This window comes from Ciconia boyciana, chromosome 2, assembly GCF_034638445.1.
Source record: "Ciconia boyciana chromosome 2, ASM3463844v1, whole genome shotgun sequence".
Taxonomy (NCBI): domain Eukaryota; kingdom Metazoa; phylum Chordata; class Aves; order Ciconiiformes; family Ciconiidae; genus Ciconia; species Ciconia boyciana.
Genome location: NC_132935.1, coordinates 125,526,158 through 125,554,035, shown reverse-complemented (window position 1 = coordinate 125,554,035; position 27,878 = coordinate 125,526,158). Strand labels below are relative to the sequence as shown.

The window sequence follows — 27,878 nt, the reverse complement described above, 5'->3', positions numbered from 1 at the left end:
CCCACTCAAAATCTCAGAACTAGCATTTAGCTGAAACTAAATACAGGAGGAGTTCTGAACAGGGAGACTGGCAAATTCACTTTGCATTAGTCAAGTGTAGACGAACACCCTTCCATACAGTTCCCTGTCACTATGTTGTTCTGTATTAAGGGACTGAGACTACCTCTTTCTAATCCCCCTCATAAACAGTGAATTTACATTCTGAAGCAAAGTATAAAATCTATCATACATCATTCTGTCACTCTTGAGCTGCCATAATCTACTACTTTTTAAGATGTCTGCAGTGTAATTTCGATGCCTACACTCATTGTGCGTATGCAGATTCCTAATAAAATCTGAATAGTCTTATATTTCCTTAGATTTGTTGAAAAGTCAGCAAACATTTATTTCAATGTAAATTATTTTTGACAATAATTTCAAATCAATACAGTGGTTGAAAGGGTCAGAAAAAAGAAACAAAAAGCTTTAAAAACACTGATCTTGATAATTTTCACTTATATTATATTTTCATTTAATTTTCACCCCTAATTTTCATTTATTTTAAAATAAAACTATAGTTTGAACTTTGCATTATAGTCCTATAATAGAAAATTTCTTGTACAATCCAGCCATACCCCTCCTCAAATTCTCCAATAAAGACTATCTAATCTGAACATGCACTTCATTCACAGCACTGCTACATCTGATATCTCCTGGGTAGCAGTTTTTATTATACTCAATGCAAAGAAATTTAAAAGCTGCTTTAAGGAACAGAAAAGCTGTATATACTTCTACATCAGATTTCGGAAAAGCATTCAAAGCAACTCAAGACAATAGCTTAAAAAGTAATTTCAACCTATACGCTTAATAAATCTTTTTAAAAGTGGGAAAATTTGAATTTATATAATTAAAAAGTATTTATAATGAATAATCTATTTTTTCATAGAAAAAAAATTCTCATGTTCTCACTCAGTCTTAAGTCTTGATTTCATATCACAGGCCATGACAATTTTAGGTACATAATGAACACGTCTTTCAAAATTAGTTTATTTTCCTAGCACACCATCATATTTCCAAACATTTCTAGGTATTAAATGCAAGTTTAATACTTAGATATATAACAAGATCATTTTAAGATTGCTTCAATATTTATCTTCATTTCAGCTCTTCTGGCTATTACCTAAAATCATATTTTTCTCTTAAAATGTCTAAGTCTTTGATTATTCTTTAAATTACTTTAAAATCATCACAAGTATCTGTTGTAATAGGAAAATGGAATTCAAACTGTTTTTCCAAGGAGTAAATTATAAAAAAAGAAAAAAAACAACCCAGCAAGCCAACCCCAAAACTCCAAATTAAAATTGATTACAATTGCTCTGTGCTCTTATGATCATGTTTTGCTTCCTAAAAACCGTTTCCTTTTCATCATAAATTCTAAGAAAAGAGCATTTAATGGTTCAATCCCTTAATTTTGGTATTTGTTTTTAAAGCGAAGAGGTTTTCATTGTGATGTTTACCTATTCAATACCCGTGCAGTTTCAAGTTGGCTAAACGCAAGCAGTGAAACAGGAAATAAGCTGCCAGCAGGATGAACAGGAACTGCCAACCAAATCTTCATGTTGTATCCATGGTATAACGTCTTCAAGGAATCCAAAGAACATCTCTTCAGTTCAGGTTCTCAGAGGTCACTGAGTTTTATAATTATCTCCAAGCAATTTTCTCCACATCCTGTTAAGCTGTCTCTGAACAGCTGTGTGTGTTGCCATGCAGCTTCACCATCCCCTCCATTTAGAATTGCTCCCAACATAACTTCCGTTGCACCAGAAAAATCTGAATAGGAGCAAAGATTTTTATCTATTGGAGGAAAAGATAAACAATTCAGTAAGCCACTGCTCCAGACAGAATATAATGCTAGAATGCATGTTACAAACGGTAACTTGTAAGGAATGTTTAAGGATCTCAGTTGCAGCTATCCAAATTCATCTGTCAATCAGTGGCAGAAAAAAACCCCAGCTGCAAATTTTTAGTTAATATTTATTTAGTGCTCATGCTCAGAGGACCTAGTCAAGATTGAAGCCACCGCACATAGAAGCATCTATCCTTCCCAGTAAAACACACAAGTATCTTGTACCCACTCTGTGTTCTTGCTAACCCTGCTCTGTTGCAGGTAGGGTTGTGTATACTAATAAAACTGGGCTTTGTACCAGTTTTTTATACCAATTTTGATTAAATGCACAGTATTTTCTTGACCTTGCTAAGAAAGACCAAGTTGAAAAAGTCAAAATGCATTTGCACTTCATTTTTAGTATTTGCACAGTGCTCTCTCCATATAAGTATTTATTTCCAGTTACACCTTTGCTGTGTGATATAATTAATTATTTAAATTCCACACTTACCTCCTATCAGAGCAATTTCTGCTGTTGGAGAGCAAAGTCTCCACTTTACTCTTCCACTCTGAAATGTCTGACTGCTTGCCCTGATTGAAATGTTATCTATTTTCAGACCGACTGACTTGCACTCAAACTTCCAGCTGATGGAAGCAGAGGATGACCCCTCTTTTCGGGCTAAATAAACCTGAATGGAAAGCAGACATAGTCAGCATGTCAAAAACTGAGATGATCATCACTCATCTGATTAATCGTTGTAACAAGGACATACAATTTTAAGATAACACACTTTCATTCTTTATGAAGCCTCGGAACCTCAGAACTGTACATAGTACAGTTTTGTATATAATCTCATTCTGAATCCTTAAATCTATTCCACAGTTAGGTATTTGTACTGTTTCACAGTCCTTCACTAGGGAACCCTAATCTATTTCAACATGCTTGGTAAACTTTAAGCCACAAAAATAGCTACGTTTATTATTTAAAAAAAAACCCCCAGACTTCTGTTTTTTATATAAATGCACAGGCCCACACATGGTTTCACTTTGGTTGTTCAGTATTGCTAATGAAGGAAACTGTGTAATCAGTATTTTGGATTCTTCAGATGTGGCTGCTGGCTACACACCACTTCTCCTAGGACTTGACATGTCTTCGTTAAAGCAAATCATACATGCTAGCCGTATATAAATCCTGTATTAACATTATGTGAACTGTGAGAGATTTGCATAATTTAATGTAGTCCCAATGCTGTTCTAAACTTCACCTGGCTGAACAGTCAAGCTTATAGGTTAACATCCATTAAAGTTACTATGAACCCTCATAAGAATTTTGTAATAAGCATCTGATGATCCTTTCAAATCTAGCATCTATTATCAGCAAACCAAGAGAACAGACATTACAGATTAAAGAGTCAAAACTGTCATGATCCTTTCAGAATCCTTAGTTCAGAAAACTTATCAAAATTCTGTCATGTCCAGGCTTCTGATAAATGTCATACTGAATGGACTTAGATAGCTCTTTAGTTTTTAATCTGGAAAAAACAACCCTGAATGAAATTATAATAAAACACAGTAGTATGTTTTACTAAAGATCCCATCTGAATATAGAAATGTCATTGACAGGCTATAAAACAGAATTTTAGTGTTACTATGCACCAGGCATAAAAATGTTAATTCTCATGTTTAAGAAAGCTAAAAAACCCCAAAGATGTGAGGTGTTACACTGAAGGTTACCTATGAAAATGTAACAATTTAACCTGCTTTCATGCAAATATAATCTTAATGTTCATGAAAGTGCTGATCTCCGCACAATTTTTGAAGTACCTCAGTTAGTTCTAGCAAGATTTCCCTTGATCAGATCCTACTGAATTGCCATATTTGAGTAAGGAAGCCAAAACACTCCATTAATTACCACTTGGTGGAGGCGCACTAAACCTAGGCTTTTAGGGATAAAAACTATAGCATTAGCCCATCTCATCATCCATTATAGTATCCAAGCATTTAATCGGAAAAAGAGAAGTTAAAAGTTTCCTTTTGTGTCTTTTAAACTGTCCTCTACCTTTCACACCTGGCTATTCTTTTTCCAGTATTATTTGAAAAAAGTCTGAATTCGGGGTCGGGCGGAGGAAAGACTCATTCAAATTCTCTTCCACCGGAGCAATTCTTCTGGAAAAGAAGCTTTTATAAACCCATGGATTTCAGATCTACAAGTTCTTACCTTCTTATTATCACCTACTGTGGTCTGCTTGTTTGAGCCCTGGATGCCAAGTTATCTCTGGGTAATCTGATTAAATTTGTGTTTTGTACCCGTTTGAGTTTTGCACCATAAAGTCAAGTGACACTGAGTAGCAAGAAAATGCACAAATACGATGGAGATGGCCACTATCAGATTGGCCAAGATGATCATCTATCTGAATCATTTTGATCACACATTGAAAAGATGGAGTACGTAACTGATGGTTCTTTTCTGTTACTCCTGGGCTAATACCTGTAGTTACCTTTACTGTGGCTTTTTAGTTTAAATTCTTTTCCATTCATCACATACTAAATGATAAACAAAATATTGCTGTGAATGCTCCTTTGGCTGCTAAGTTTCTTGGACAGCTGCTGAATCAAACTCCAAATCCGTACCTTGCAGATCTACTAGAGGCATTACAAAAAGAATATGCAAACTCCAAACAACCTTTCCCTCTGCTGTCTCCCATAATACAAACATCCCCCAATGAAAAGTCATTTTAGATTCATACACAGACATTCTGCAAGATGGTATTCCTGTAGAACTAACATGCCTTACCCACAAGCCTGATATATACCTGGATCTGTAGCTCCTAATTTCTCAAGGCCATCCTCTCATCCTTTATCTAGAAAAACGGAGGTGCTGTTGAATACAAGGGTAAAATCTTTCTGCCTGGTCTTATAGATGGGTCCCTCCCTGTTTTATCTGATTAGTAGAGCTGAGCAGAACAGCAAACTCTTAATTGGTTTCAGTGCAAAGACAGTATGTTTCTTGCAAAAGTGAGGATGATGGATCATTGGAGACTTCAAGATATAAATGTGCTATCAGATTTTTAGCAGATCCTAGGGAAGCAGAGAACGGTTGTCCCTTATTCTGACTTTTTGTTACTTCTCTTTTCCTATTAGCCTACCCTGTTGTAACATCTTTTATATTATTCTCCAGTTTCTTCCCTTATTCCTTCTCTTTTATGTAGAATAACTTTTTCAAGCTATTCCCCCATTGCATTTTGCAAGTCAGTTATGTATAGATGCAGCACAGAAAACCTCAGAAGACAGTTAGATACTTAGCTCCGTTTTTCATCAATGGGAAGCAAACCATTGCCTAAGCTGGAAGAATGTCTGGCCAGAGACCTTTCAGACTAGTAAAATGAGAGGGGAACAAAGCAATAACATGCTATAGTCCCTGACAGGAATGCTCAGTTCCACAGTTGGTAGCTGTTGTGGGAAAAGCTGTTTGCTAGTAAATGACCCCTTCCCATCTTACAGGCATCAGTTCTCCTCTTCTTCGATTTAGAGCATATGACTCTTCTGCTGCTCAGTGTCCTGACAGATGGGAAGGAGTCTGGGCAGGGTATACAATAATCTGGATAACTGACAGGTTTTTGCCTTCTTGCAGATGGAACTGTAATATTTAGGATGACAATTTCTTCCTTTGGCTGTGTATCAAAGAGATATGATACACTATAAAGCTATTCTCCAAAACAAAACAAAAAAACCCACAACAAAAAAACCCCCAAAAAAGTGGTTTTTTGAGAGAAGTACTGCTTTTCAGTAAAACAGTACTGTGCGTTTGCCCAAAAGCATATGAAGGAAGTTTTTTTAAAAATTTGGTGCTTTAGCAAGGATTTCACCTATCTGCAGAGAATTCAGTCATCCTTTCTGAAAGAAAAGCTAAATTTATTTCCAATTTCTTAAATCATCTGACAATCTTACTTGAAGCTTAACAGTAACATTTACTAACATCAGCTAAATTCTATGGGCACCAAGAGAGGTTTTGATGCCAAACATTGGCAAGGGTTTTCTATTTTATCAGTTATCATACTTTTATGGCAGATTTTACGCTTTTAATAATTGTTATTCTTACCATTTTCCAATCTGTTTCAACCTTTCTCCAAATAGACTCTGCCTTCCAAACACCTGTTTCCCAGCCATTTATTTTTTCATTATTATTGGAAATCCGTGTATAACTATCTTCTACTATATTGTAGATGAGGTGGAAGAGTTTAGATGTCTTCTCTTTTTCAGAGGGAATAAAAATTACTTCTTTTCTTTTCTGAAAAAGGCAAAAATCACAAGCACCTTCATTCCCCAATACATTTCAGTAAGACCATGTTACTTTTAAACAGCATGCAATGGTTTCCCAATTCAGTTTTGCTGGCAATTGAAAAATATGTAATTTTAAGAGAGGTCATGGACAAAAGCATTTCTGCAAAGCAAAATTTTTAAACCAGCTTCCTACAATGGAACCTTTTCCAGAGGGAAGCAGTAAATTTATTTTTAAAATTTACACTTACTTTTAGAAGTAAATTAATAACAAAGTAACATTAAATTAGCAAATTTAATTAAGATATTAACATGTTAGGAATAGAAAACTTATATGTTGAGTATATTTCTTGTACAATCAATAAGTAAATGGTTATTTTGAATAGCAAATGTAATTCTGTGATTATCATATATAGGTGCCTGTATACGACAGTTTACAAATCAACTTCAAAAAACGTAAGGTACAAACTTCATAACTTCACAGTATTACTTCTTCTTTTTTTAAAGATTAGTTATTTTCCTTATGAGTTTCAGCAAAGCAGAACTTAAATCTTCTAAACTGTGGAGAACTGAAATAAACTTAGTTTCTCAAACTTAAACAATCCTACAAAACTCATTAATTTCACCTAACTGGTTCTATTTAGGATTGTCAGTCATCCTATATGACAGGATCACTACAAACCTGATGTAACGAGTGATGGGCTAAGTCACACCTTTGCATGGGTGTGGCTCAAGCTAAATATGGCTATGGTTCTTGGAAACTGTATCTTAGCATAAAATACTAAAAAATAAAATCTTGCTTTTGGAAATAGTCAAAAACATTGATATGAAAAATCAACTGAGCTTATTATTTAAGAGATTGCTCCATTTACACAATCCTAATTGCTCCCACATTGTTTTATTAACAAAAATAGTTGGTCGACGCCTACTTCTAGGCTTTAACCAATAGTAAGTAATAATATAAACAAACATTTTTTAAAAGTTTTCCCAACTGCTTTCAACTGCCTTAAACTTTCTAGTTCTGTCACACTGTAACTAATTAAAAGGAAAATGAATATTTTTTATTAACTTGTAGGAGCAAAACACACTTCAGATCAAGGATTCCCAAACATTTTAGAATCAATGGACCACCATCAATCTTCAAAAATTTCTTATGGACCTCTACTGAATTCACATCAAACTTGCACCTAATGTTTTTGCGTTTCATTGTTTGAACTAAATCTGTAGGCTACCTACCATAAGTGCTATTCCTCTGCAGACCATAATTATAGAACCTCTAGTTAGCTACCTCTAAGATGATCACCAGTGCAAAAGTTAAATACCTCTGGACCAATTTCGCCTCTGGCTATTCGCCAAGCCATTGAACCTGATGTCCTTCCACCATATTCTCCAGGTTTAGGCATTTTAGGAGAAATGAATTCAACAAGTTCCACAATTGTTCTTTCCAAGAGCTCTCTTTTTCTATTTTCTGACAAAGACTGTTGTCTCTGAAAATACATTTAAGAAACAAAGTAAAAAATTCAAAGAAATAGTATTTGTAGTTCTGCTCTAGAGTGACACCAACAGGGAAAAAAAGAATTGAAAAACAGACTAACATTTAAAGTCTAGACTGACTGTTAGAAACATGAATCTTATACCACGTGCAAATATAAATCAGTCATAACTGCATGGTTATTTGACAGCAGTGCTTCTTCTGTGAACTTGCATGCACTATGTGGATTTCTTTTAAAATAAGGTTTGTGCTATGTTTATAATACATTTGCTTGGATGATAAAACAATTCCATAGCATATTTTATAGTTATTCATATGTATTCTGTACCGTAGCTGTTCTTGATATTATTTGGAGGAAAGTGAAAACAGGCATAATTATTGAGTCAAATTTTTTTTCTCTAAGGTGGAGTGATTTGGCTGGCAACAGTCTTGGTTTTGGGATTAAGCCCAAACAAAAGATTCAGTTAGTCTCCGAAACAGTTATTTCACAGTGACTGGCTATCATAAACAATGACATTCATATTTTTGCAGATATCAGAAAACCGAGAAAAACGTATCACCTATGCTTCCAGATAAATTAGTGAAAAAGAGAAAGAATTATATAACACGCTTTCTTTGCCCACATAAATAAAGCTATGGATATTTTTTTGGTACACACTTACAAAAAATTCATTGAGAGGCTGGGGTTTTGTCTCCATGATTTTCACATCAAATATACAGAGCTGATATGTGAAGCCTTCTTCCTTAACTGTGGATACACCCACACAGGGTTGGAAAATTAAGTTCAACATTGAGTATGCAAATGATTACACATCATATTTTTTTTCTACTTTGGTGATCGCCCAAGGCATGGACACTCAGCCCACTAGGACCTGAAACTTCAGACCAATAAGTATTCCAATTATCTCAAAAACAGTCCTGACCTCAGAAAGTTTTGCTATGAAGGATCAGAAAAGAGGCATTTGAAGGGGTTTTGTTCCAGACAATGTGGAACTGGATAAAGGAAAGTAGATACAGAGAAATGTGAGAAACAGCTCCAGCTGAACAACTTCCAGCTGCCAAATACCAGCTCTACCACAGCAAGGGGGAAATACACCTCTGCTTCTGTTGATGGATGACGAGCAGTGACTCCAGCCATTCCTCATGAAACACCAGTCCTTCCTGAGTCTCACACCTGCCTGGGCACTTTGGGTATCCATATGCAGTACTACAGATCTCACTGTAGCTCAGAGGAAGTTTGATATGGCTTACCCTAAGTTAGCAATACTAATCTACAATTTTCTTCGAGCCACTGATGTAGCCACTGATTAGGCTGTGCAGGGAGAAAATTAGAAGGGCCAAAGCTGACCTAGAGCTCAATCTGGCTGCTGCTGTAAAAGACAACAAAAAATACTTCTTCAAATACATTAGCAGCAAAAGGAGAGCTAAGGAGAATCTCCAGCCCCTAGTAGACGGGGGAGGGAACACAGTGACCAAGGATGAGGAAAAGGCTGAGGTACTTAATGCCTTCTTTGCCTCAGTCTTTAATGGCAGGGCCAATTGTTCTCTGGGTACCCAGCCCCCAGAGTTGGAAGATAGGGATGGGGACCAGAATGGAGCCCCCATAATCCAGGGGGAAAAGGTTAGTGACCTGCTGCAGCACTTAGACACTCACAAGTCTATGGGGCCTGATGAGATCCACCCGAGAGTACTGAAGGAACTGGCAGAAGTGCTCACCAAGCCCCTTTCCATCATTTACCAGCAGTCCTGGCTAACTGGGGAGGTCCCTGCTGACTGGAGATTAGCAAATGTGACACCCATCTTCAAGAAGGGTCGGAAGGAGGACCCGGGGAACTTCAGGCCTGTCAGCCTGACCTTGGTAGCAGGGAACCTGATGGAGCAAATCATCCTGAGTGCTATCACACGGCATGTAGAGAATAACCAAGGGATCAAGCCCAGCCAGCATGGGTTCAGGAAAGGCAGGTCCTGCTTGACCAACCTGATCTCCTTCTACGACAAGGTGACCTGCCTAGTAGATGAGGGAAAGGCTGTGGATGTTGTCTATCTAGACTTCAGTAAAGCCTTTGACGCGGTTTCCCACAGCATTCTCCTGGAGAAACTGGCTGCTCATGGCTTGGACAGGTGTACTCTTTGCTGGGTAAAGAACTGGCTGGATGGCCGGGCCCAAAGAGTGGTCGTGAATGGAGTTTACTCCAGTTGGCAGCTGGTCACAAGCAGTGTTCCCCAGGGCTCTGTGTTGGGGCCAGTTCTGTTTAATATCTTTATCAATGATCTGGATGAAGGGATCGAGTGCACCATCATTTGCAGATGACACCAAATTGGGTGGGAGTGTTGATCTGCTTGAGGGTAGGAAGGCTCTGCAGAGGGACCTGGACAGGCTGGATCGATGGGCCGACGTCAATTGTATGAGGTTTAACAAGGCCAAGTGCAAGGTCCTGCACTTGGGCCACAGCAACCCCATGTAATGCTACAGGCCTGGGGAAGAGTGGCTGGAAAGCTGCCTGGCAGAGAAGGACCTGGGCATGTTGGTTGACAGCCGGCTGAATATGAGCCAGCAGTGTGCCCAGGTGGCCAAGAAAGCCAATGGCATCCTGGCTTGTATCAAAAATAGCACGGCCAGCAGGAGTAGGGAAGTGATCGTGCCCCTGTACTCGGCACTGGTGAGGCCACACCTCGAATACCCTGTTCAGTTTTGGGCCCCTCACTACAAGAGAGACATTGAGGTGCTGGAGCGTGTCCAGAGAAGGGCAGCGAAGCTGGTGAAGGGTCTGGAGCACAAGTCTTATGAGGAGCAGCTGAGAGAACTGGGGTTGTTTAGTCTGGAGAAAAGGAGGCTGAGGGGAGACCTTATTGCTCTCTACAAGTACTTGAAAGGAGGCTGTAGGGAGGTGGGGGTTGGTCTCTTCTCCCAGGTAACGAGTGATAGGACAAGAAGAAATGGCCTCAAGTTGCACCAGGGGAGGTTTAGACTGGATATTAGGAAATTTTACTTCACTGAAAGGGTGGTCAAGCATTGGAACAGGCTGCCCAGGGAAGTGGTTGAGTCGCCATCCCTGGAGGTATTTAAAAGCCGTTTGGATGAGGTGCTTAGGGACATGGTATAGTGGTGGTCTTGGTAGTGTTGGGTTTATGGTTGGACTCGATGATCTTAAAGGTCTTTTCCAACCTAGACGATTCTGTGATTCAAACCCAGTGTCAGGGGTCATCACCACTGAAATTAGTGATGCCACACTGAGACTTCGTTGCCCTTGCTCTGCAGCTGTTGTAACAGTATCTGAAAAAAAACCCAACCTGTTAACTAACAGTGCTTCAACAGAAAAGGGGTGTTTCTGAAGACAGGCCTCTTCTGTGTATGATACAAGAAATTAGTAAATTCCTGTAAAGAGTACAAGTATGCTAATTCTTGTCATCTCCCCGCACCCAGTAGACTCTTGCATATAAATGCTAGCAGACTGTAAGACATGCATAATGCTCAGACTCTGCAGAGATCAACACTGCCTGTGCTGGGAAAACCTGTAAGTACATTTCCTACAAATGACATTGTCATCAATACCATTCATGTACTGAAATGGATTCCAAGAACTCTATTATCAACTGTCATGGCTCAAACTTCCTGCTTTTGTTTTTTCTTAAGGTATTACCCTCTACATACATGCTCAGGCCCCACCTTTCTTTGGCAAACAAAGGGAATAGGAAGGAAGAGGGGTTGAAAACCGCAGCTTTAAAATCAGTTGTGCATCACGTGTGAGTTATGCTGTTGATGCTTCCTGAAGGGCTGTGTTTTGGGAGGTGGATAACCTGTGATTTAAGTGGATCCACTGCTGGGTAAGAAACAGAGAATTTGAAGATAGAAGTTGAATTTCAAACCATTAAACAAGGAATACTGGTTCATCCCACATCAATCACCATGAGATGGTCACAATTTGACCTAAATTACTAGTTTTCCTTTTAAGAGCTGACCTGGCTGTAGCTATAACCATTCACAATCACAACCAAAAAATGGGGCCTGGAGCAAATGAAAAATAATTTGTTTCCCTGCCCCACCATCCACTTTCCAATGAAGGCAGTGAAAGTTCAGGGTCCTCCCCCCCTTTTCTATAGGGGTAACATAGAATGGACTGGAATAGGACAGTGCCCATAAACTAGGTGAAGAAAAACTTTGTAGTCAAGGTGTGAATGGTACTATAGAATAACATCAGATGGTTGGTAATCCACAGGCTGCACACCCATTTAGGAATGCCTGACCCAAATAAAACACACACAGTATTTCTGACAAGTAAAATAGTGTACTCAATAGATTAAATTATCCTTGCCTCTTTTTCCATTTAACAGTGACAGTTACTCAACATCCTTTGACTGTTGTGTTGTCTCTGCTTGGCCACTAAACAGACAGACATGCAGAGAAATAATGACCAGAGCCGTTGCTCTTTATGCAGGAAAGCACAATAATGATCTCTTAGACTCCCTTTTCACTAACATTGCAGTCTACGTGATAATGTATACTGCACACCGTGCTTCTCTAGTTGTAACTTAGAAGAATTGAGCTTGAAAGATGCAGTGTTGGAGCTCTGCATCAAAAGATACCAAGACTATAATCCCTCCTAGTGGGGAACCGGTCTCTAGGAGATGATGGCAAAAGGGAAAGTTAGTGGAGGCCTCTCCCTACATCAGTTATCTGCTGAATAGGTTGCAGTGAAGGAAACAGCATACTAGCTGAAATGGAGACTTGTGACTGAGCAGCGTAATGGAAGCCTGCTATAAAATGTCTTGATAATTCTAGGGGTGAGCTGCCTTACCCCTCTACTGACTGCAGAAGCTGCTGAATACACCATAGAGATCCTCAGATAGCAACTTTTTAATGGTCCCTTGATTCCCACTGCACTGTCACCTTAGTATGAACTTTAGGAAATGCCCTTTGACTAGGACAAATGTAAGAAAGAAAAACTGTTCTTTTAGCAATCCGATGGCAAACTGCCTCTAAGTCCCTGAAATCCAATTCCAACTATAACAGACAAAAGAAAAAAGGAGTAAGAGCAGATACTTACAGGGATTAAATTTATTACCAATTTAATAAATTAAATTAAACATATTCTGAAAAGCTACTGGGCAAAAGGAAGTGTGTGTGGGAGGAGGGGAGCGTGAGTATCATTCAGCTTGTAGAAAGGGAGAGTAAGTTGTTCCTCAGAATAAGATACCATCAGAAAGACTGACAAAGATGTTCTGATAGAATCACAAGACAGCTTTAATAATACTGGAAAGCAGTGGGGAAAGTGTGCAGCTTAGAGAAGAAAGGGCTGGGATTTTCCAGGTGTAGAGAAAGGAAGATAGGAGAAATACAAGAGTGCCTTGGAAGCACGTGTATAGCTTTCTCCCCTGTACTTGGTTTTTAATGAAATTTTCATTTAAAATATGACAAGAACAGCTGTCCTTTCTGTTTGAAAAGTGCTCATGTCAGCTCATGAGCTGCACAGTCCTATAGAGTAGGTGGAAAAAAATAAAAAAGGCCGACAGACCAACATGCAGCACCATCTGTTGGAAATGGCAATGCACTTTTGTACTGGAGTTCTCTAGACTTCTGTAAGTGAAGCAGAGCATGATTCTATGGTGATATCATTGAGGTGAGAAAGAGGTCAGGCAAGCCAGCCCATGAGTCAGTTGCCTATACTTTCCAGATTCCATCAATCTTGTCAGAGTAATTTTTCAACTTACTAGCACCTCATTTCCAAGGTTCTCTCTCCCTACAGACAACTGGTGGAGGAGAAGAGTCTGGTGACTGGTTTCTATTGCCAGTAGATCAGAAGAAAGGCCCCTCAGATCAGTTTTGTAGTCAGCAAGGGTTCAATGCTCAGTGAGGACACCATTAAATTCTTGCAGCCCTGCACAAAGCACATGCATTCCTCAACTTGAATTTCTGATCCTTTACCTCCTTTTATTTTGCTACTCTGTGGTCAGCCTTCTCAGTGCTCCACTCTGCTACGTGACTCTAATTTTTCATTACCAATAAAAATATTTGAAGCCAGGGCTTGAAATCACGAGTCCAGCTCAATTCTTCACAATCTTAGTGCGTGGCTATAACCCTCAAGCCAGCACACCTCTAAAAAAAGGCATGATCTGTTTATTAAGCCATCAGCTATATACTAGCACAGGAACTAAAGTTTCCATACACAGGAATTAGCCCTGGAAGGAAGTGGGGACAAAATGGAACCTTACAGGTGGTTCAAGGTTTTGTGGTATTCTAGTATATAGAGTCAAGAAAAGTTCATCCTGTCCCAAGTAGGGAGTGGAAAAAGCTTAGCAGAGAGGTGCTGCGTACACTCGGATTCTGTGACTATGACATGCAGGTGCAAATGGCTCCGTGTGTTTTGGGGACGTTAGGCACGAACAGTATATGTGGCACTGAGCCAAAGCTCTACTGATGGTATCAACACTTCTTGAAAGTCTTGGAAACAGCCTGTGAATCACTCCTCCTGCTTCCGAGAGCTTGTAAAAAGTCATGGGAAACAAATTAGGCCTACATTTCTTATAACTATAAATGCTATTGTTTTCAAGCTATAGCATTATTGATGTGGAAAATGCTCAGCTGCCCTTAAGGAGTCCCCATAGTTACAAAGCAGTTGTAGTTTACTCCCAACATCTGTTGATGCACAAGTCTACTCCAAAGCCATCAAGAAAACATATATACACACAGTATGTTATTATAGATTTAATATATTATATACACACACACTTGACTATGTAAGAGATAATATGACAATCCTTTTACATACCATTCTTCATCTTATTTCACCTACGTTCAGCACTGACTGATTCTTACGTATTCAGTGTAAAATGAGGTCTGTATAGTTAGCAGTATTTTACATTCCATAGTGCATGGACATTCCTATCAGGCTACCAAATGCACTCCTTTGTTCAAAGACTTCACATTCTGGAAAGATACTTACATTTCACTTAAAGAAATACATTTAAGAAAAGTTACATACCGTTTTATTTAATGCATTAATTGTTTCACGTAGTGTAGCTTCACTGAGTGCTGTCCTTCTAGAGAGTACTTCTTCATGCTTACAGCTGTATCTCCAGGTGACATCAACAACCTCAAGCACAAGTTGAAGAAGAAAATAAAGAAACCAAAAATTCCCATGTATCTTGCTTCATTTAAAGAGGCTAGCTCAAAGTATGTTTTTCTATAATAATTCTGGAAATCACACTAAGATGGAATACATCATGCACTTGCCTCAGGGCAAAATTTATTTATTAACATCATTACTCTTACCTCATCTTTGGAGAATGCAATTATGTAGGAGAGCTTCTTTCCCCACCCAGTTTCATAGAGAAGAGGTTTATCGCAGACATTTTCACAAGGATCACAGTGAAGCCATCTTTTCTGAGATGAAGAATATACTTCAGTCCACACATGATCTATATAACAAAGGCCAAGAAGAAAAAATGAATTATAAGGATAGATCCTCTCTTTAATACTGCAGAATATTATAACTTTTCCTGATTTATTAAATGAAGGAACAGGTGAAAGAACATGTTTTCTGTTCATCTACATTCAGAAAAGTTACCAGAGCTTTCTTTTTCTATCTTAGGATCACGTTCCCTTAGATTCAACTGAAGATTGTATCATTCTGAAGTCAATCATCTAACCTTACTTGCAGAACTATATTTCATCTCATCAGGCAAGACAGGAAATTGAATTTATATTGTCTTTGTTTGCTGAACTGCATAACTATATATGCTGCCTGATGGCTAATATAATCTCAGAACCATATATAACCTCATTTTGCATAGGTTTGTATTAACGTTACAATATTCTAGAATATGATACCTGTACAGTCCCAGACATATCTAGCTTCAAACCCTACAGCTCTGCAACACAGTGTAAAACAGTTAGCCCACTCGCCACAGCGTCCACATCTGGTTTCCAGAAGTTTTTCAGGGTTATTATACCTACAGGAGAAAAACAAAACAAAACCAGAATAACTGAAAATACATTTCTCCTTTCATAATCTTTACATCATGCCTGTCCTTGTGATGATTTGAACAGATTTCAGTGCCATTCAGTCCACAGAACACAATGGAAACGATTGCTGTACTGCACAAAACAAGTGCGAGCAGAATGTTACTTTTACTTTGACTCACATGACTCCATCACTGCTTATCACACCACTGAAAGGAATCTGGTTTTTTTTTTTCAGTTTTCAAAATTGACTTAGACTTCGTCTTGAAATACTATTTTTGTATGCTGGTCCTTTTGATAGATAGCAAAAATATTAAGAAATCGGTTATTTGCTTTTTTGCTATAGACTCAGCAAAAGATGTGCATTACCCTTTGTGATTTCCCATAGAAGTGAAAGTTTTCCTTGAAATAACAAAAATCTACCTACATACTATGCCAATATTAACCTATTTTATTTAGAAGTTGTACTTTACCAAATTAACAGTAAAAAAAAAGGGAAGAAAATCAGACAAGTATTCAGAACAAAGCCATGTAAAAGAAAGCAATATTTTGTTTTTTAAAATCTCTAATCTTATAGAGCAATTGCTGGTTCATCAACCATCCTATCATGTTACTTAAAACCGCTTCTCTAATCTTTCTCTAATTTTGTGAACAACTTATCACTTGTTCACAAAATGCACAAATGCAAAGCTGTTTCTGAAAAGACAAGACAAAAAGACAAAGCAAGTCTTTGTATGCTCACCTCGGGAATCTATTACAGAACTGACACTGGTTGCAGTAATGATTTTCCACTCGACTGACGTTCCACCTTAGATCATCATCAGTAGGCAACAGGTAGTCACTTTTAGGTTCTGTCTGCCCACCACACCTGCTGCAAGGAAGATTATTTACCCAATGAAAAAAGTCATTCTTAAACCAGTCCAAGAGCTCCAACAACAAGAAGTCCTCTTCATTCACATGTGCACCTGTAAAATTTATACAACACAGTGAGGTCAAATGAAAAAAAATAATGTAGTTGAACTTTCCAGTATCTACACAAATCACCATCTCTGGGCCTTTATTACATTTTAGAAGTCTCATAAAAAAAGCTTCATATGTCACTTAAGCACACACACAAAAGAATATCCAAATTCTCCAGACTCAATGACATCAAACTGTATATCTAAAGAACAAAAAACTACACTCCTAAACACTACAGCTAGAGTGAGAATAAGAAATTGCTCAGAAAAACAAATTAGATATACAGTGAAGCCCGGTGAAGTTCCTCTTGCCCCTCATATTCTTCCAGGGCTTCAGAAGAGAGAGTGTTAATTCTTTTTCTGCTTCTAAATATTCTTTTCCTATTCTTAGCTATTAAACTAGGAATAACAATTGCTTTGATTTCATAATCCCAAAGAACCAGACACTGGCAGCAGTCCAAACAACCAGGTGTAATACGAACAGACTTTCTACAAACACAGCTTAATTATTGTAGAACACATACATATACTATGTGAACAAAGTTGAGTTTATTTATAAATTCAGCAAATAAACACCTTTGCCAGCTTATCCAAGCTAGACACAGGATGTCTTTATTTTTGTACTCTAGCCGATTCCACCACACTAGACCACCAGACTCTTCTGGCCCATTTTCCTGTGTTCACAACAGGTGTTAGGATCTACTCACACACTATCACTATTCTGCCACCTGGAAATAACCCCACTTTCCTTAATTAACAAATGTAAAAATCCAGTCTTCCAAAAGAGATCCATCTCTTCTAAATCCTTAGTCTTTAAATGTATATTCTGCTCCAATGCCCAGAGAGATGCTCTTCCTTCTCAGATTCATAAACATTCAAATAAGTCCTCCTATTAACTCCATCATCTAGGCCACACTGCAATCATCGATATTAATACCTGGTTATTTTATGTACTACAGCTTGCTTGTAGTCACACTGCAGACAGGTCCGACAAATGAAGATACAAAAATAATTTATAAAAATGCTGTTTGAAGGAAGTTGCACCAAATTTGTGTGCTAGCTCCTTTTTCAGGATGGCAAAGAAAGACTAGGTAAGATATGTGTTTTACTTATTTAAGCTCAATTCACATCTTCCTCTGAAGCTGAAGTAATCTTTGGTACAAAAGACTGTGGGGGCCCTAACTCTATTAAACACACATTGCCAAGACCATGAAGTGCACAAGAAAAGATCGGCTGTTAATCAAAGCAAGAAAACCTGACTTTTAAATTGTAGTAAAATTTCTATTTTTACTTACTATAGGTGAAAAACATTTGTGCTGAAACACTCAGACAAGGTGTTATTGCTTACAAAATGGATATGCTTGTATATTCAAACTTTCTGCTAAAAACTGAATTATAAGATTTTGAGCACAGGCCATATTCTCTTTTCCTGGATAACAACATACAAACCAGAACCCATCTATGAAAATATGACTGCTATCATATGCATATTCTTCTCTTAGTTTCTAAAATAAATCCTGCATGAAAACATTGCACGGAAAGAACAACGAATGTGATTTATTTGAACAGAAGACAGTTGGCTGTGACAGGGAGCTATTTTTGACTGCACAATCTATCTTTCTAATGGAAAGTGGTAAAGGGAAACAGTAAAAAAAGTCTGTACTTCTGATCAAGTGACCGTAATCTTCCTAGCCTTTATAAGCCAAAAATGCCTATTATGCATTGTAAGGGAAGTCCTAAAAACAAGTGTCCCCCGGCACTAAGCAGTTATTCCCACAGATGACAGTCTTAATAGAGCGATACAGATAAACCGAAGAAGCTGAAAGGGCCAATTACCCATACTTCTCATACACAATCCATTCCCAAAGGAATGTTTCTATAAAGCTCTTTAAAAATGCCTTCAAACTGCCACAATCCAAAACAGTGGAGTTCCATTCCTTCCCCTTCATTTGTATCTAAATTAAGGTCTGGAAGCCATTTTGAATAGGTCACCTTGATGGCTTGGGAAAAAGCACCTGGAAACATCACCCTCCTCCTTCCTTCTCCTTTTTAATAATGTGCACAGCAGAATTAGAGCAGATTCTAAGAGGTATGCTTGTCTTTGTTTTCCTTTTTAAAGGAATTTAAATAGTTTTCATTTATTACTGCTATGTCTCTTTTCCCCATTGCATTGTCCTACACTGCTGAGTGAGAATTCTTTGTACTTGTTTACGTGGTGTCCTACTTCCCAGTATAGCTTTATAAAAAGAGAAAAATTACTAAGAAAATCCATTGCCAAAAAGTTCCCTAATGCCAAAGGCACAATTACATATTAGTGTGTGGCGGTATGAGACATCACAAAGTCAGTTATAAAAAAGACGAGAAGAGCTTATTTTTGGTTGGCAAATTGATCGCACTCTCATCAAGTTAGCAGAATTGCTTCAGAGTCTTCTATCAAAGATTCACAGTGAAAAGGATTTTTTGGTTTAAACATGGTTTTGGAATCATATTTTTTTTTTTAATATTTATCTCGTACAAGTAAAATTTTACTATATTGCTGAAACAAATCTAAAACTGTCACTTGAAAATAGAAATATGTATTTTTAACTAACAAAGACTTTGTACATTCAAAACAAATTTGCATTAATGAAGAAAATACGAATTTTAGCCACTGATGCCACAAATATTTATGCCTATATTTCACTCCTAGCTCCAAGAGGATGGCATGTGAACAACTCTATTCATTTAAGCATTAGCAAGAAAGGTGATTCTTTGTATCAGGTTGTGCCTTGGAAAGGTCTCTTGCAAAATCTCACCAATAATACCACTTTAAAAAGAGAAGCAGTATTTTGAAATTTTATTCTGAATTTGGAATTGTAGTACGTACAGGAAAATTGCACTCTGACAATTTCAAAACAATGACTACTCAAACAAGAAGCTCCCCTCCTCTTGTTGTAGCTATTTCATTCTAGTGCAAGGAATATAACAGTACATGCTTACCCCATTTGTTTCCCCAGCATTGTTTACTACTAATTCAGAAATTAAGAGTTCAAAACTTCTACGTGAAAGCTATAAAGGATGGATGACAAAAATGAAATAAAAAAAATAACAGAAGGAGAAAGAACAGTAGAAAATCTGAAAATTAGGAAGAAGGCAATTCTAATTTAGAGACAGCATTTGGAACCTGCAGACATATGACCAAATCCACACACCTAAAGCATGGTATATATACGCATAATCCAGATGTTTTAAAGAATATTTCCAGTTTCATATACAGTATAACTTGGTAGCATTACCTTTGTCCAGTCTTGTAGCTTGTCCTAGCTTTGCCTGAGCCTTCCCTTTCAGTTGCTGGAGGGGAATTGAAGCTAGTGCTTTCTGCTGAATAGAAGGATTCTCATACATCAATACAAGATGCTCAAATGTTGTTTGAAGTGTTTTCAAGATATTTGCAGCCTGCAAAAGGATTTTCAGTCACAAGATGATTTATGAACTTCCACCTTAAGCCAGAAGAACCAAGCTCTCCTATTTTAGTTTAAGTCAGTCATAATTCTATACTCATAGTTGCATTACATATTTCTTTACAGCTGAAATGTTTATTTGTAAAGATATCAATAAAAATTGCAGACACCACCACCCAAACTATAAAGCGAGCCTTGTCATCTCTGAGCATTCCGAATGGTGTCCGGAACAAAAAGTGTACTGATTCAGGGAGAAAACTGTTTTTAAAGACATCTCTGATGGCAAAGTTTTTGACTTATTTCCTGCCCCCCTCCACCTTTTCGTTTGGACACCTTTTACCTGAAATCCACTGAAGAACCTATAATTCATTCCATTTCCTGGACGCTGCTGCACCAGTTTGCAGAACTCTATTATTGATGAATGCTGCTTTTCTATTTCTTATTCATGAATGCTGCTTGTCTATTTCTACTTCCTTCTCTCTCAGATCAACTCTGACACAGATTTGAATAGATAGCCCTCTGACCATATACTGAACAGTGTATTTCACTGTTATAGAAATCCAATATAAGAACTAGGCTTCTTCAGTCAGTTATCCTAAGTGTCACTGAGTGGCAACTACATGTTGCACCCAATAAGGTACACCCGTATCTACTAAAATAAATAGCTAAAGTTAATAATAGTGGAGTTAGTAGCTGAGGAAACTATTTACTCCCATTTAAAGGGGGACAACACAGAAAGTGAAACAGGATTTTAAAATTAAGAGTCTGGCATATTTTGGGGGGAAGCCTGTGGCACTGCTAAATTACTTTTCCTCTACTGTAAGATCATGCTTCAGTCTTTAGCCTTGTTAACTACCATCTTTGTTTCATCAAAAATCCCACACTCACTAGCAGCAAATGCAACATGATACACAGGTGTGAGAACTCCTCAGAAGATAACTTCTTTCAAAGGAGCATTTAAATGAGGAGCGATTATTTTGATGTTGGATAGTACTACAGGACCAGCCCTTACTTTTCATAACTGCTGAAACAGAACAGAACTGGTTTTGCTCTTCCTGGAGCTCATTAGCTGTAGGTAACTGGTTTAACATCATAAACCCAATTGGGTTCAGATGCACTTTAATGCAAGTTGAAAGAACAGAAATAGGGGAAGTTAGGGACTGCCAATGGCTTATAGATCAGGTTCTGTCAGCTTCCTGAACAAGTGTTCAGAGATACTGCTCAGCACAGCAGAAAGTCTCCCAGATTCTTTGACAATTCAGATTTTCCCACTGGCAAACACCATCAGTATTACAGTAGTGCTTAACTAGTTTCATGGAAGCCACTGTATACCAATGAAGTCTTATGCAAACATCTAGAAGTGTGGTGAATCTCACTACAAATCTAAGTTTTGATACCTCTTTCCTCCTATAATCACTGTCATCCAGGAAGGGATCAGAATCCATGGACACCTTTTGCGTCCATGACATAATGGACACAAATAATGACTAGCCAGAGCTTTCCTTTCGCTAAGTTTCAAGAACGCCTTATGATAAGAAACACAGAAGAGACTCAAATGAGGCAAAATAATGATGGGTTAGGTCCCTAGAACTGTGCCATTTAGGAATATTCCTGTGCTGTCACAAGTAAGCCACTTTTCCCTGTGCTTACCAGGACTCCCAGGAATCACAGCTGTAATGCATAGGCAAGAAATAAAAATGCTTGCACTACAAAAACCACTCTAAATCTCTCTGACATCCGACAGCAGCGTATACAACAATAACACAACTATACCTCTGCAGTATACTCCCTGAAAAACAAAATATCTACTGCTGCACAAGCAAAATGGACAACTCATAGCCAGGAGGTATTTTATGGACTTCCCTCCAATCAACCCACACTATACAGACCAAATTCAATGACTCGGAGAGCTATCAGTATAATTCCCTGAAGAGATCAGCTGAAATACACCATTCTAATATAGTGCCAACACTGCATTAGCAATGTCTCTAAATTGTAGTAAGTTTGGTCTCACCACACACATTGAATCTCAAGAAGCACAGAAAAAGAATAGTTGCAGAGAAACGGATCCACAACTCTGATGGCCAGCATAAGTCAAGGCAGAATAACTACAAATGGAAGGATTAACCTCAGAATACATTATGTCAACTTGAAATGGCAACATTTTTCTCATTGCAAGATCAATGAAACTTTTAAAGCTTTAAAGCTTCCAGTACTAACCAGTACTGCAGCAAGTCACTCTAGAGGTTTCATAATCACTTCCAACCACCATTGCGGAAGTGGCTGAAACCAGTAAAACCCAAGAAGCAGATCACCCCCCCCCCCCTCCCCCCCAATTCAAATAAACCCAGTCAGTGTATTATAGAGGCAACTACTAGCATTCTAACATACTTATATTTAAGTATGTTAGGCTCAATATTCAAGTTAGGCTCAATATTCATAAGGCTCAATATTCAAGTGCCTATAACAGTTCCTTTCCCAAAGGACGTTATGGGTGATGATGGGTCACTGAGCGCTCTCCCTCCCCAAAAGCCTTCACTTCAATCCATGCTCTGCCATTTCTCTTCCACTGATCTTGGGTAGGTATTGGGAAGAAATAGTATATCATAGTTCAGTATCCAACAATATGGCTGATAATATCATTTAAAAGAGATGAACTCTGTTTAAGGATGTATGAGAAGCGAGCTTCTGGAAGGATTCACTTTACACCAACTTTAAGACCAAAGTGACGCTGGTTCTAGGGGGAAAAGCTCTTTAGAAAGTTAAACCAAAGCATCCTTCAAACCTTCTATCAAAAGGCATAACTTCATTTTTCAAAGCTGTATGAGGTGTTAAGAGTCTTCTCCCATCAAGCCAGGTAACATCAGATGAAAGGACTCTGCCTCTCTGTCTTGATAGGGAACTTCATCTCAACCTCTTGGACAAGGGAAACACAACCTGGCTAAATTCCCATCTCTCACAACAGTCACACATGAAAAAAGAAAGCCCTCCTCACAGGCTACACGCCAGAGGTCATAATGCATGAACTGAGACACCAATAATTATAAACATTATGGTTGTGCTCCTGTTCTTTTGCTGGCTCTCAAATACCAAACACACTATACAGCCCTAGTCTTAGCTTCCCATCCCACCCTCTGTTCCCCCACCTTGCTGTTCCCTTACAATACAAATCAGCTTTTTTTTTCATGATATCCTGATCAATAAAACATTTATGAACATCTTCAACAAAATCTCTTGCTAATGTTCTATTTATGGCATGTTTCATGTTGAAGTTGCATGGAGACCAAAGAAAACACTCAAAAACTTCAGAAACCATTGGAAAAATAAAAAGTGCCTCTAGTCCAACCTCCTGCTCAAAGCAGGGTTAGCTATGAGGTCAGACCAAGTTGCTCTGGGCTTTATCCAGTCAGGTCTTCAAAACTACCACATTTGGAGACTACACAGCCTCTCTGAGCAACCTGTACCAACAGTTAACTCTTCTTCAATCTTTATATTCAAGATTAGTATGCCTACAAAGTTTTCAGGTTATAATTACCATTTCAAGAGATTGCACAAGTGGTGTTTCTGGTTGCTGACGGGCAGGGGCAAGAACAGACTCAGCAGGTCTTGAAGGCTGATGTGCAACTGTTTGAGAGCTGGCCACAGTTTCAGGGGATCCTGATCCATGGATTTGATTTGACTCATTCAGTCTGCTACTCCTCTCTCCAGCAATTAAGTCTCTGATTCTACGTAGCTGCTCAATCGAAGCTTCCTTAGGGAAAACCAGGTGAGTTTCTCCCTGAAATTTAGACAGATTAATTCAGCAGTTAATGCAGGTGTAAGCCAGCCAGCAGTTTGTATCTATAGTTAACAGCTATATAATTTACTGGAAGTTAGCATGCTAAGGCTTGGCAGGATTCAGCCTTCGGATTAGGTCCCTTACAGAAGCTTGTCGGTCCCTCACAGCAGAAGCTATTAGATCAAGAACCTACAGTCAGTCTAGAGACAAAGGGCTCATAACCACATGCTTTTGGTAGTAACTTATTTTGCAGAGCCACACATGGACAACACCATTATGGTTTGGCAGAGAAAGCAGTAACAACAGAAATGACCAACAAATGCTTGGTTCTCACAGTACAGCAGTGAAACGCTAGGCGACACAGGGGGATAGCCAGTGCTGGGGAAGAAGCCTCTAGAACGGCATCTGCTGGGAATTCTCTTCTATACCAATATCTTTTAGGTTTTATAAGTTTTCAGATAGGAAATATTATTCTTATTGAGACCTGTAACCAGCTTGATTTCTGGTTCCTGTTTTTGATTGTAACATGATTACTGGTAGCATAACAACAGATTAGTAATTACAACAGAAGCAAATATCCATGTACTTAACATGAAGAAATAGGTTACTAGAAACATGACTACCCTGAAGCATTCATATTTTAAGAGTTTCAGTTTCTACCACTGCAGCACTTCTATTTATTAAACTGAGTAATTTGTTTATCCACAGTTACCTTAGGTCACCTATCATTGCAGATGCAGTGCCTCACTTTAACACTTAACAATCGCCACAAAACTAAATGGAATGTATCAACCCAGCAGAAGAGTCCTCATTTCTTAATTGAAAAAGTTGGCTTACCAAGCAGAGACAAAAGAAGGAACAATTTTAGTTATCGCAGTTGAAGAGGAGTTCGTGAGCTCCAGCCTCTATTGACACAATAACCGTAAGACTGAGCCAACATGCTCTTAAAGATCTGACAGAAGTGGGAGTAGCACTTTATAACATGTTTAAAATGACTATGTTATTACTGCTTGAGTGCTTCACTAGCTACACTGACTACCTCTTGGCTAAAACACATCATTAAAAGTCATCTCCTGAGCACCAGCACAAGAATAAATCCACAGACCATTTCTCCCTCTGCAGTCACCATTTCTTTCAGCATACTTTTTTTTTTAATTAGGACAATTACACTAATTAACTTTACCCGAAGAGGAGGCAGAAGTTTCATGACAGCTGGACCTAAGTAACATAATGTACGTACCCATACAGAAGCATGGCATCAAACAGGCAAATTAAAGCAAAGCTAGAGCAAGAGCTTTGCATTATTAAACAAGAGTTGGGTTTTAACCCCAGCTCTCCTGTAATTACAAAGGCTGCTTGTAGCTTAACAAGCTTTGGCAGTTTAAGTTTTACCAAGACAGAGACCATTTCAGGACACAAAGCAATCTTCAAAATATACCTTTTTGACTGCAACAGAATCAAGATTCACTCAAGACTATTTTAGGATACAGTTTCATAACTGTTTTAAATGGGTAAAAGTCTCATCCTCCCACTACTTCAATAGTCTGTTGCCCTCCACTGCTGTCATGACAACACTAGTAATTCTGCAGCTGCACTGTGAATTGGCTGAAAAATGTTTCTTTTTTTGGTTTGGGGAATTATTTTTTAATCAGATCAGCTTTCCTTATCTAACTCACTATGGGGCCACACAAGCCCTACTGATGGTAGCAACAAGCAGCAGAAGAGCAGGACTTTTTTTTTTTCCCCTTCCAAATGACAGTTTCAACGCACAGATTTACAATACAGAAACTACTGTCTTATGATGTAGTCTGATGTCCACCTAATAGCGAGCTGCTACCAAGAGAAGGGGTTTTCACCTCGTTTCCCACCATTTCCTTTGTGCCAGCATGGATACATATCTGGCCATTAAGCAAACCAGTAGTGTGCCTGAACAGCAGAAAACCAGTCTTATCACAGACCAGCTTAGTTCTAGCTCCACCAGATTTCTGAATTAGCCTCACCTACATTTTCTGTTGGTTAACTGCAGATATTTGCAAACAAAGATTAAAAGAAAATTAAGAAAATAGCAACTGGCTTCAAATCTAGTGCCTCACAACTGGGAAAGGAGAAAAAAAATCCAATTTTAAATTTTAGTGTGTAAACTGATGAAGACATCAAAAATGACTAAATTTTACTCACCTCTTGAAAGCCCATCTCAAATAAACATTCAACTGCTCCTCTGACAGGCAACAGCTTTGTGGAAAATGCTGGATTTCCAATCCGAATTAATCTATATTTTTCTTCATAAGGATACCTGAAGAAATTGAAAGTTTTAATGATGTTTGCAAATTAAGTAAACACTTAAAAACTGGGTAACTGTACTAAGCAGCATTAGTCATTCATAAGAGATCTTTTAAAAGTTTAGTTTCATTCACACCATGTAGGCAGAACGTGAAACCTATCTAAAACTTTGACTTAATTCATGTCCTTCTGCATTTAACTTTGAGAGTTACGAAATTGGTTCTAAATTTTAGTTTGCAACTCAAGTTCATAAATATGTGTTTTGTAGTCCTAGTCAGCAGGGCTTAGTCTGCAGTGACACTTACAGACAACTTCACACCCCCCTTACCCCACAGCATTCTAACTGAACTCCTCAGCTCGATGCTGGACAGTTTTAGGCCCACTAGAGAGACTATGCTAAACTTCCTGGTATGTGGGTGAAACTCCTGCGGTCTCTTTACTTCTTGAAGGGCTACCTCCCAGTTCCCCTTTCCTCTTTCAACTGTTCTAAACCTTCTTTCGCTTCCTTCTTTAAAGGAGAGTCAGCCCAGGACCCACTGTTCTCTGTCACACAGCAGAGTTTTTGCAAGTGGTTGACAAAGCAGATATAGACAGGGAGGAGCAACTTGTACATCTTGAGTTGCTTCAAGACATCAAGGTCGATCATACATGTTGGTGTGTATATATACTCTATAGAGCTACCTTGCAAAAATTCAACTATAATTAACTCTTGACACCAATCTTACTGAGTCAGAAGAGAAAGGCAATAGAAAAATCAAGTTGCTATTTTAGCATTACTTGTTATGCATCCACTAGTTTTTAGGTGCTTAAATGCCTGCAGAATCAGGGCCAATGCAGGCTTTTATGTTCAACACAAAAAACAAGCCCTCAAAACAAACCAACCAGCAATAAATAAAGAAATAAAAATCTGAGCCACTACACACTTATGTGAAAAGTAATCTTATTTTTAAATAATGACAAAGGGCGAGATGTTTTTGAACTTCGATATTGCCTAACAAAATTAAATCATACAGCTCATCTCTGAGATGGTCTGCCTGTAACCCCAGAAATAAATCGCCGCGTGCGAGTATTTTATGATAAATTGCTCCTCAAGCTGCATTAGTAACCCAAGAGGAATTACTAAGCTCACACGCGGACTCTGTTTTCTTGAAGAAGCGCCAGACAAAGCGCCGGACTTGCCACGCCGCTGCCGCCCGCCCTCTGCCCGCGGTGCCCGCAGACTCTTTCGGCACCCACGCACAGCCGAGACCAGCGAGTCACGGCGGTCACTCGGGCGCTGGCCGTGCGGCGGGACAGCGGAGCCCCTCGGACCCCGACCCCACCGCCGCTGCCCTCAGGGCCGCTCTCGGGACACAGCGGCGAAAAGCCCCGCCAGCTGCTCCCCACCAGAGGGGCAGGCGAAGCGCGGAACTACGGGGGCTGAAGCGGCGGGCTCCTGTCAGCCGCCGCGCGGAGGCAGGGAGCGGCCGGGACGGCCAGGCACCCCGCGGCAACGCTGGCCGCCCAGGCGCTGGCCCGCGAACCGAGCCCGACCCGGCCGCGACAGGGCGGCGACCCAGGGGACGCGGCTGCCGGGGCGCCTCCCGCCATGCCCCGCTCACCGGAGGATGTTGTCCGCGTAGGTGAGGAGCAGCCGCGAGGCCTCGAGGAAGATCTCCCGCCCGTTCTGGCAAAACTCGCTCACGGCGCGGGAGCCAGGCGAGGAAGAGAGGCCCACGGCGGCCGCCATCGCGCCGCCCGCCCCAGCCGGGCAGCGCCGCCAGCACCCAGCGCTGCGCCAGGAGGGCGCCGCAGCACGCATGCGCAGTCCGAGCGGTGAGGTCACTG

General features: G+C 39.2%; 1 protein-coding gene across 2 annotated transcripts; it reads right to left on the bottom strand.

Moving 5' to 3' along the window:
• Positions 1 to 999: 999 nt before the first annotated feature.
• On the bottom strand, positions 1,000 to 27,867 carry NGLY1 (N-glycanase 1). Of its 2 annotated transcripts, XM_072853944.1 has the most exons (12): positions 27,653 to 27,867; positions 25,950 to 26,064; positions 23,529 to 23,771; positions 19,829 to 19,988; positions 16,337 to 16,559; positions 15,463 to 15,584; positions 14,905 to 15,050; positions 14,615 to 14,725; positions 7,465 to 7,629; positions 5,964 to 6,152; positions 2,376 to 2,553; positions 1,000 to 1,833 (listed from the first exon to the last, which is right to left on the bottom strand). In XM_072853944.1, exons 1-12 carry the CDS (start codon positions 27,850 to 27,852, stop codon positions 1,658 to 1,660), a joined length of 2,028 nt encoding a protein of 675 aa, XP_072710045.1. In that variant the 5' UTR covers positions 27,853 to 27,867; the 3' UTR covers positions 1,000 to 1,657. The 2 variants fall into 2 exon arrangements, with proteins under 2 accessions (XP_072710045.1, XP_072710046.1); XM_072853945.1 differs by lacking the exon at positions 2,376 to 2,553.
• Between the last annotated feature and the right edge of the window lie 11 nt (positions 27,868 to 27,878).